General features: G+C 40.7%; 1 protein-coding gene across 1 annotated transcript in view; it reads right to left on the bottom strand.

Annotated features, from left to right (window-relative positions):
* Positions 1–7,495, bottom strand: part of LOC115360493 (pleckstrin homology domain-containing family A member 7-like) — a 138,660-nt gene extending 131,165 nt beyond the window's left edge. Inside the window, exons 1-3 of the mRNA XM_030053428.1 lie at positions 7,356–7,495; positions 7,144–7,220; positions 6,865–6,922 (exon numbers count right to left, since the gene is read on the bottom strand). Of these exons, the coding sequence (XP_029909288.1) occupies positions 6,865–6,922; positions 7,144–7,220; positions 7,356–7,438 (218 nt within the window). The 5' untranslated portion in view covers positions 7,439–7,495. The remainder of the gene's footprint in view (positions 1–6,864; positions 6,923–7,143; positions 7,221–7,355) is intronic.
* Positions 7,496–11,765: the final 4,270 nt, after the last annotated feature.

Below are 11,765 nucleotides of genomic sequence, written 5' to 3' on the forward strand. Positions count from 1 at the left end.
ATTGTAGAGGTCACATGGCTAATATGACACAATGGTAGGTATTTACAACTATTTACAAATGTTAATTTAACGCTAATGGGTGTATACTTATATTAACACTTGCAAATTATAGGCGGTACGATAGACTCCGACTGCATCCATGTAGTGGTCTAGAGCCACTAAGGTTTCAACAGTTACATATTTTTCCTTGCTTTTGAACTGACTGTCATAACGTTAAATAAATTTGGTAAGTTGGCATATCTAGCTAACAAGCCCAAATTAGTTACCATTACTCAAAAATAAACAGAAAAAATGAAGCAGCTTATTATCAAGCCGAGTGACGGATGCAGCTGTTCTCCAAGCACTGTCTTCAACAGGTTTACTCCCATAGTCTTTAAACAGAAGCTGAGTTGTAATCAAGTTCTCATCATTCTGGCACTTGCCAGGTGGAACTATTGCTCATGACACTGAATCACATCAGTAGTGAATCACAGAAATGCAGAAATCTGATTGGCTGTTGACAATGACGCCTTGAAAAACTTGAGCCATGGCCAACTGTTCTCTGGCCAGGTCACTAAGCTCTTTGGGAAATTAATGAAGCAGATATTGCTCTTCAAAGCTGATATCAGCCAATGCCAAGAGTCTGCTGGGATATCTGCCACTGATAAAACTGCTGCAAAGGCAGTTCAGACAATGTATGCCACTGCATAATGTATTCCACTCCCTCACACCCTGAGACAGCACATCAGTGATGTCTTCATATGAGAGCTGTGGACTGGACTGGGCAGAGGCCAATGCCCTGTGTGTGTGCCTACAGGGAGATCAGGGTGGTGCTCCATCAACTGGCCAGCATGCCATGAAATTGACAAATAGATCCTGTAATGGCTTCTTGGTGTATGAATGATTCATTGTGGCCAGGCACTAGCACAACAGATGAATGAATTGTTCTAAAGACCTCCAAGTTGGATCTGCTGCCTTTGTTTTGATATGAAGCCACGGGGGATCATTCTTTTAAGGTATTATAACAAAAAAAAAAAAAGATGAAAGCTTTGGACCAAGTTAACAGCAACTCCAGTCCACACTGAAATACAACATCATTAAGAGATGCTGTCGTTTTTAAGGCAGAAAAATAAAATGGGACTTTTTTGGCAAACACTGTTAGTAAGAACTCAGAGAGAGTCCGAAGACAATGAAAAACACACTCAGACACAGAGGGAGCCGTGTTGTTCCTTTGCTAGCAATAAAAATATGAAAACATTTTTTCGGTCAGGAGTGGCTAAAGAACAGACACTGGCTGAACCCTGGGGAGCTGTTATACAAACATGGCCTCTGGAAAAGCTGTCCCCCCTTCAACCAGAATAGGATATTGGATTTCGAGTTGGTTATTACTTCACCTTGTTATTTCTGTACAAGAAATACCATACATAAGGCAATTAAAGGTTTGGAGATGGAGACAGATAAACGCCCCCCGGCGCAGGAAAAGAATGGCTTGTCCCGGCTTTATGGAGAAAAGATTCCCTTACACAACTAAAGTTGGCAGGCATCAAAGAGTAAATGAAGCACCTGGAGATCTCTCAAGTCTCTCTGGCTGTACTTCAAGATGGAGGCATATGCACACACACTGGCCTACAAATTTGATATTAGTGTCACATAAGCCTAAGACTCAACTTGCTGTGAATATGCTTTGGTTTGGAGTTGAAAGGACTTTTGTCTCAATTTGCACCAGGGATTCAATGATGGGTAAACTCACCCAAACTCAGTTGACCTTTTGAGTCTAATCCAAAATACATGATTGAAAGCTGTGTCAAACTGATTATCTACTATTATGACTGTATAGCAAGAAATTTTAAGATTCTATGTTACTACTCTTTATACATGATCTCTCGGTCCTAGAAATGTGTCCACCCATTATTCAGTGGCCTGAGTTGGACTAGTTACAGGAATACTCCAACCAAATTGGGCCAAATCCCCATTTTCTGACTTACCCAGACTGAGAAAAGATGTTCAATACCATTTTCACCTCTGTATGTCCAGTGGTTTGGTTTCTGTGGGTAGCATTTCATTTTAGCTTAGCATAATGACTTGAAGTTAATGGGAGTCATTAGCCTAGCTCCAACAATGTGAGAAAATAAACCTTACGGCAACTCCAAAGCTGTATTGTAAATACAGTGTGTCACATGTATTTGAAATACACGGCTTGGAATTATTTTTTAAAAAATGAGTCATTTTAAGAGAATTAATTTGCGCTGGATCTTCATAAATATGTTCAGCAGTTATAGTTCAACCATCTAACTTCTCCTAAAACGACTCTGACTGGGAAAAAAAAAAAAAAAAACATTGTAAGACATGTATTTCAAATACAAATGATACACTGTGTAAATAAGTTTGACAGATCTAGGCAAATGACTCCCATAGACTTCAAGGTTTTTTGCTAAGTTAACACCAAATGCTGGTGATATAGGGGTGAAAATGGTAGCAAATATCCTGTCTCAGTCTGGGTAAGTCAGAAAAAGAGTATTTTGTCCAAAACATTAGAGAATTCCTTTATGTTCTCATTCATTTTAAGTAATTCATGGCATGGAGCATTTAAAGCATTAAACCAGACTAATAATTTCAAAGATGAGTCCTAAGCTTTTAAGAATAGATTCAGAAAAATATGAAGATGAGAAAGGGCAAGGGTACAGAGTGCAACCTGATTTGTAATGATTTCATCCCATCACATCGCTGACTTACACACTCAACCTAGTCTCTATTTATCCCCAGTTGGACAAAGATTATACACAGCCTTCACCTCCAATGTTAATCATTGATAAAGCTAATAAAACCCAGTTCAGCTTTCATTAAACATGCACCCATGTGGGCTGGCCTTCGCAAACAAGTCATGTGGTTATGCATTCTCTGATAACCCAATCTTATGACATTATACCTCCTAACTTGTTACTGATGAGTCAGACTAGGCCTATCGCGATATGCGATAAGTCAGTTAATTACACGGTAAATTTAAATGAAGACGGTAACTTTTCTAACCGTGATTAAATGCCACATTCATGCGTGTTTTCCTCGTCTCTCTCTGCCAAAGAGACCAGACGACAAGAGCGTTCACTGAGTACGTTTACATGCACACCATATTCCGGTTCAGGTCAATATTCCGGTTAAGGTAACTGCGCTGCGGCAACTGGAATATTCCGTTTACATGTTACTTGGCATGCCCCCATGTTTCCGCGTATTCCACTCTCTTACGTAATGCAACACTCAGCCGCGGGGGGCAGCAGTACACGTATAGGCATCTGGTCTGCCGGAAAAACAGACGAAGAAGTCTTCTTCTTTTTCTTCTGTCACTAGTTCTATGTTTTCTCCCATCGATATCCTCCACGATATTTAAGTATTTCATTAGCTGAAGGCGGACTGCAGTCTCCTGGCTCTTGCTGCTGTTCGCCCTGCCGTTTTCCCCGTTTGCAGGTAACCATAGCAACAAAGATGCCACAGAATTCCTTCCGAGTCGAGCATGCACAGTCGTGACTGAATATTCCGGTTCGGGGCATTTTCCCACTAAGGTGTTTACATGCCTCAGTATTCCAGTTGGAGCAGGCATATTCCAGGGGTCTTATTCGGAATTCTCTCCAACCGGAATATGACCTTAATCGGGTTCGGTGCGTGTTTACATGACACGTGCGCAACCGGAATATTGCGAATATTCCGGTTAATACAGGAATAAGGTGTGCATGTAAACGTGCTCACTGTGGTGCGTCGTCTGTCAGCGAGGTGAGCTGGTTCATTAGCGGAATGAACGGAGGGAACGCTCTTGTCATCGAGTGTCTTTGTCTCTGTGAGGGGGCGGGGCCATGGGCTACACACACACACACAGACACACACACACACAGAGTGCGATCCTTGTGAGGTAGAGACGAGGTGGGGAAAGAGCGAACGAGAACGACATGGAACTTCTTCCAAAACCAAACGCAACAGCCCCCGTGTGGGAATTTTTGGGATTCAGAGCAAATGAGAGAGGGCTGCCCAGTCACCTGGACGAGCCGGTGAGCCGCGTTTGTTTTAAAACTATCCAAACTAAAAGAGGCAATACGAGCAACTTCAGCTCACACCTAAAGCACAACCAGCCCGCACAGTTTTCCCAGTCAAGAAAAAAAAAAAAAAAAAAAAACAAGCCAAGACACAAAGGGAAGTGTTGGAAGTGTTGACTGTTAAGGACTGTTAGTCTCTATACCTCTCTGCTACTGTTTAATATTTATCTAAGTATTGTTTACAAAGACTTACAAAGATTTTATTCGTTGTTTTGGTTGTGTGTAGTTTTGGAGTGTTTTTTTCTTAATAGAGAAAAAGTCTATTTTTTATATTGTTTTTGGCTTTTATTCAAGTGCAATTTTTGATAAGAGACTGAGAGTCCATTTCAACGTTTTTGGTTGTGTTTTTTTATTACAGTGCATTTTTTGTTATCAGGGCCAGTTGGTCATTTTTTTTGTATTCATAAGGTCTTTAATTATTTATTTTGGTATTTTTACATCTTATTTACTTTGGATATTTAATTTTTCTTGTTTACATTTTTAAATATTCTTGTTGAATAAATGTTTATTTCTCTTCAAAAGGGTGTTCTTGGATCATTATGCCTTTATGACATAAGTGATGATATAAGTCATGATATAAGTTTAAAGACTGGTCTGAAAATGTCAAAATTACAACAATAATAAAAATGGTCTTAAAAGCACAATATTACGCAATATTATCGCTTATCGCAATCATTTCTGACGCAATTAATCGCACAGCAAAATTTGTTATCGTGACAGGCCTAAGTCAGACCAACAGCTTTCTACTAATGCCATGACCAGTTTAAACTTTACCGCACTGGAGGTAGTCTTATGGTACATGGCAAGAGTAAAGAAAAAGTGACAGCTAAATTCAGTTATTTGTTTTATTTACAACACATAAAATAATCTGAAGCAGTAAAAACACAGTAATGACCAGTTTCATTTCTTTTCCACTACATTCAGGGTCGTTTATAGAAATAGCGCCAGTGAAAAGAAGACACGCCAACACAGGCAGACTGTGAGTCATACACATCACTGCAAAACAGGGCATCACATAGGGAACTTTTTTAGAGGTCTGTTAATTGGCCATATCTTACATACCTACACAACATCTCACTTCCAACAACATTTTACCTGCTGCTCTCACTGCCCAGCTCAACTTGGGGGGGAAATGGTTAGTAGCCAAGTAATTACTCAAACCAAGGCTGTTCAGATCCTTGCCCTGTGTTATCTACAATGACACTTTAATCTCTGAGTCCCTCTCTATCAGCACAATAGCTCAACATGAAGAAGTTATAAAACACCAAAACCAGAGTGCAGATTTTAAGAACACTGAATGACAGCTGAGGCTTGACGACCTTACCAAGCCTCTGTCAAAATTATTACCTGTGTTAATTTCCCAGCATGTCAAGACTTTAGAAGAAGCATTGTTCTTATATTCATATATGGATATTCAAGAACCAGAGAAATCAATTACTCACCAAGAAGTCCTACAAACCCACACACATCCCACACACACACACACACGGATGTCAACTGAGCATGACAAGGCAACTGCCTTACCACAAGCATGCATTTTGTTGTTTTATCATCACAATGACCAAGATTAAGCCAAAAATGACATAAAATTACTTGACTGCAATGTCAAAATTAAACAAAAGATGCACCTGGAGGGAACATTATGGATCCATGTTCCTTCTCAGCTGTAGAGACAGTTTGGTGACCTGCTACATTTACATATTTACAGCACTGACTAAATATTATTAATGCCCTGTAAGTCATCAGCAGCCTAATTGTTCTGGTTTGCCTCCAGAAATGTTTTCTGTTCATTTAGAACAGGCACACTTCCAAGTTTTGACAGCAAATGTTATTAGATGTAGGAACTTTGCAGCTGGGTTTAAAGGAGGGAGGGGGGACTCCACCTTAAAATACCACTGTCAGAAAAAAAAAAGTATTTTCCAGGTTCATTTTGTTTTCTGGTGGAGAATTTTTTTCTAAATCCTGTGGATAACTGGCCAAATGTTTACAGCATGACATCACACTGAGATTTTTCCATCACAGCTACAATGGAGTTTGATGACAGATTTTTTCAGAATAACAGGACAAGGGCTTCTCTCTAAACTAAACATTTTGCACCTGTGTTCAGCAATCATACAATGAAAAAGCTGGTCAAGAAGAGGCAGAGATGCCAATTTCTACACCCACAGTTGCCTCACAGATCAGAATGCAGTGCAGCTACAAGATATGTTGCATTTTGAATAAGGGGTGCTACACTATTACATTTCTCAACTGGAAAAACTCTCTCCACCTACACATTTGACCCTGAGTTGAATGCAACAAGTTCATGCCTGTTCCCTGGAGGGGACGTGTGGAAAGGCATTTTGGGAAATGTAGGCCATCATCAAGTGAAGAAGTAGATGAAACACACTGAGGGAACTTGACTTCACCAAAATAAGTTAATTACAGCACAAAATAACTACTGGAATGAATGGAGCATAACCAACTGCTGATATGTAGCAATGTTATAGCATTCCCACAGGAAGTAACTCGCCCAATTAAAATGAAAAGAAAGAAGGGGCTATGAAGAGAAAAGCCAGTTTCACACAGGTGAGTGAGGAACACACACTTGACATTTGCAATGGAGATAATGCAGCAAATAAAAGCGAGAGGGTCAGCAGAGGGTCAGCAGGTTAGTCCCTGTCAGCCCCCATTTAAATCCACACACTCCCCGCGCTAATTAGTCCTGCTAGTAGTAAGGAATTAGACGCACGAGCCATATTTAGCTTCGCGGTAATGCGGAGGTAACGGGAAAACAAACAACTGTACAACTAGGGGGAACACTTACTTTATGAAGTAGCTGGCTCCGTCGTCTGTAAAGCCTTCCTCCCACCCCCGAGGTAAGTCTGAAATGAGACGAAATCAAACAGGTAACGAGTCACAAGAAAGTTTTCTTCACTCTCTCCCTCCCCTTACATCCCCCCAGGCTGGGCCCGAAGTGTAAACGGTCCTCCCCTGGAAAACACTGCAAAGTCAACAGTGCACGCATGACGATGCTGAAACAAGAACAAGCCTGTTTGAAAATACACAAATAAATGAGCGCAAACAGTGTGACAGCCAGCGGCACCTGAGCGAATCATGTGTCCGGAGTTGACAGGTTCACCGGAGCGGGGATGGAGCCAGGTAGTGGTCCGCGTCTCGTCACTGCCACACAAGAGAGAAAAACACCTGTTACACCAGCGGCAGGAAACCCTGACGTTACGGCAGACGCGCCAACTCCCGTTCAAGCGGGAGAGAGGGGCACGACGCGTTCATTAAAGCGCATATTGTCGGACTCACTTGATGAAGAAGACCCTGCCGTCCCCGCAGACACCGTAGGACCAGTGTTCAGGTAAGGTGTCCCGCCCGAGAGGCGCCGCCATGATCCGGTCTGAAGTCCTATTTCATTTCATTCCCTCTCTATGGAGTCTCCAGGGAGCTCAGCGATCACCGCTAGGGCCAGTGCTGCCTTCAAGGAGTCGTCATAAGCTCGTGCTTCCGACTACCGCGCTACATATTCAGGTGCGCCAATTGGGGGGGAAAAAATCCTTGCATCTGGTGTTATCTGCTGCCCCTAAAATACCTGGATTAAGATCACTTGAAGTTTATGCGAATATGTTGTAGTTTGAGTTTATGTTTTTTGCTATGGTTTTGAAACAAGGTTTAAAATCTACAACACTGTCCCACTGGTAGCTCATGTGATAGAGCGGGTATAGCTACCCCACCAAGGCCAGTCCTTAATGCAGCAGCCTGTCTTCAAATAGCCCGGGCTCTTCGATGCATGCCCCCCCACCACCACCACCCCCACCCCGCCTCCCCTCCTATCCTCTCCCCTGCCTTTCCTTTCTCTCCCTGCTGTCACAATCAAATAAAAAACAGGAATGCTACAAAAAAGTATATAAAAAATAAACTACAAACTGCTAATAAATACAGCATTCACAAAATGATGCTACATGAAGCAAATGCTGTGTTGTTAGATAGATAGATAGATAGATAGATAGATAGATAGATACTTTATTCATCCCGAAGGAAATTCACATGGTTTATGTGAGAAACTGGGGAATGTTTATGTACCTGTCATTTTTTTCATATCTTATACTTTATTGTTTATTTTCTTATTATTTTTGCCTTGCATAGGTGTCATAAGTCTTAGCTACGCCCGTTTTCCACCAGACCATCCAAAAACAGACAGATGATGACATGTCTGGGGACAAGAGGGGGACTTCCTGATGACTGAAAATTAACCTTCCAAATAAGTGTATGCAACTTTTGTTTCGATGACCACTAAATTGTATTCGTTTGTACTTTCCAAATGGTGTTATTAGTAGCCCATCATTTTGTTTCAGCTACTTTTCATACAGAGTTTCCCAGCTCTGCTTTAGATTCTGTTCTTCAGAAATCCAGTCTTTGTTTTTATGTTACTCAGTTTTGTTTTCAGTTTTATTGTTTTGACTGACTGGATAAGTCCATCTGACACCACTATGCCTGTGTCTGGTGTCAACAGGAAGGCACAGCAGCACACTGTTAGAGAATTACCATTCATTTTGACATAGTTCAGTGTATACCCCTCGTTGTTTGACTAAATAAATAAACTGGGAATTGAATGTTTTGGAGGCTTTCTTGAGTTACCTCAGGGATATTGTTAAGCTTCTTGCTTGTCAGTCTACACTTAATTTATAGGCCTACACCAAAATGTTTTTCATTTTTAGTTTTATTCAGCTATAACCTCTTGTGAAGTGCTTTTACTTGTAATAAAACAAATCTTGCTGCAGAGGTTCTGTTTTGGTGACAGTTATTATTTCAGTTACCAAGTACTGCAGAGAAAATATAAATTGTTTAATTGATGTTAATGTTAAGGAGTTTATTACAAAAGAAAGTACATATCTTCTCGTTAAACAGTGAAAATACAAAAACACAATAAAACTCTGACCTCTGTCAGTAGTTCCCATATTTCCGACAGCATTTGAAAGCAACAAACGAGCCTATTAAAGGAGCATGCCATAGGTTTCGGTAGCAACGGAGGAAACAAGCTGCTTCTCTGGTCATGTTTTTGCCAGCCGACAGTAAATTGAAAAAGAATGAATGAAAAATGTGCTGAATTGCAGTTCTTCAAAGCATGCGATGTCTTAGATGATTTATCCCGAGCAGTGCTGATTATGATATTAAAGGCTGCCCCTAGAAAAGTCTAAATTTTGGTTTCAGTTATTTTGCAGACGTAGAAAAAGTTGATTTTCTATTACACTATAAGCTAAATTTTGTGTAGACTGTCATTCCTGTATACTTATGCTGTCATTAGTAGTCCTATAGCCTAGTTGTGTTGTCCTCTTAGTCGTAAAAACATTGTTAAAATAAGATTACATTGACAAAGTGAATGAATCTTTGCTATGAATCTACTCTGTCCACTGATCGCATTCTGAAGGGTGAATAGCCTTTGGACTTTAATTTTTTCCACCAGCAGCCTGCATTAAACATGCTACACCCAAACCTGAGATAAGTTTATACAAGTCCTTCTTAATTTTCTATCAATATTGTGTAAACATAAATATGTTGTGTTCGTTTGTTTTACAGTAGGCTCCTTACCAGTAATTAATGTGGTTGTCTTGTGCTGTACATATTCCCAAGAACAGAACATTCTTCACATAACTGTAGCCTGAGACTAGCTGTGCTCATAACAGTTTCCTTAAACATTTAGCTATTATGGTACCAAATATACAGTATATCATTTTAAGGGAGCAGGCAACCAGGTGGTACTTTGGAGTGCTGCTGTAAACATGTTGGTGTGTTTCCTCAGTTGGTCACTGAGACAAAGAAGTCCCTCCAACACATTTCAGGCACAGCTTCTTCCGTCATTCACCAGGAATCCTTAGGTCATTGGAATTGCATTTTCAAGAGTGACTCCTTATCAAGGAGGCATGTGGTAACATGCTTATGACAACATCCTGCACGTTTTCCATGCAGCATTCCCTGACACCTGTTATTTGGAAGAGGAGGGTTCACCTGTGTTGTTAGCTCTGTAGTCATGAGGAATTTCTCAACCAAAAACAATAATTTCCGGAGTCGAGAGCAGAACACGATGTGAAGAGAAGACCAGTTAGGTAAAGGCACATCACACTCAGCTTATTATTACAAACACATTCTATAGTATAAGCATTAAAATAAATTACCTGGAAGGGGGGAAAAAAGTATTATACCTAGTCCAGAGCAAAGCATTGGTTTTCACTGCACTGCTGCAAAACAGCTTTGAAGTCACAGTTCTTAAATTTGATTGATATCAGACACTCACGGGAATTTCCATTTTGTTGTTTGTTTAAAGCCAGACAGAATTTACGGTAATTAAGAGACAAAAAAACAAATTTGAAAATATTAAACATTGTTCATGCTAAAAGTTTGTGTGGACGTGCTTGAAGATTTTTCTTTGAATTCAGCCTGCCTATCTGTCGACTCTGAAGAAACCAAACCTGGCACATAAAGTAGCAGATTGTGCCAATAATGAGAGACAGTGCTGATTTCCTAGGAGACATTTTCTTTGTTTTCACTTCCTTTCTTTGTAATTTTCAAATGATGGCTATGTGTGTGTCATGGGGCTTTTGTATTCTGGCTAATTTTGAGTTTGGATACAGAAAAAGATCAGTTGTAATTACTATAGCATTTTTCATGGTCTGGAAAATTTTTGTAGATGACAACTCATAACTTCACTCTGAGTTAAAATAATTAGCTTTTACACAACCCGTATGTTCAGTTCCTTTGTGGCTGTTGGGCTTCACTCTCTGTTAGAAAGAAAAAAAGAAAGCTTTGGTATGGCAATGTAGCATATTTCCATTTCTGATATTGTGGAAATCCAATAGGCTCCATATTTTTGCTCATAAACCCATGGGGGAATGTTAACTTAATGTTAACCTCATATTCAGTTTCCCGATGAACATGTTCAGTGAATACCTGTCTTTGTTGGACCATTTTGATTCCAGTTTTGGAAAGTCACTAAAGACAGCAAGTTTCTGAGGAATATGGTGCCTCAGGGGGAGCCTGTGGAGAAGATGATTTCCTGAAACTTCCTGAAAGATTAAACAAATGTGATTTTACACCGGAGGGACCAAACCACGGAGTTTACAAAAGATTCTGAACCTTGTGACCCAAATACACAAATTTACAGTTCAGTCATGTCTCCTATGTTGGGGTGCACAGAGTGAGAAGACGTCTTGCCAACTGCAGTCAGGAAGTTGGTCCTTCCTTTTTTGATTGATTTTTTGGGGGCATTTCTGCTTTATTAGACAGACACTGTGGAGAGAGACAGGAAAGACAAGGCAGGGAGAGGGGATAATAAGCAGCAAAGGGTCTGGGCTGGATTCAAGCCAGTGTGTGCTCTACACGGCGAGACACCGGGGCACCCCCAAGTTGTTCCTTCCTGTTAGGACTGCAGCAGCTCTGAGGATGTCAGCCAGCTGGTGAAGGTGTGGAGCTGAACTCACCTCACTGCAGCGCTACAGAGGCTGAGGACAAACACACTGGCAGAAGAAACAGAAGTTGCTTGATTTTGTCTCTTGTTGACATCTCTGTGCTCATTTACTCTATATTCTGAGAAACTGAATGTAGCAACCTCACCTCAGCACTCTTCTCACCAGAGTGCTCATGACTTGACTGTAGTTCTGCAGCGTGGCATCCAGGGCAAGACTAGGCTTCTGGTGAATGAAGGCAGCTGGGCTGGTCCACTTG

The sequence above is a fragment of the Myripristis murdjan genome, chromosome 6 (genome assembly GCF_902150065.1).
Source record: "Myripristis murdjan chromosome 6, fMyrMur1.1, whole genome shotgun sequence".
Classification (NCBI taxonomy): Eukaryota; Metazoa; Chordata; class Actinopteri; order Holocentriformes; family Holocentridae; genus Myripristis; species Myripristis murdjan.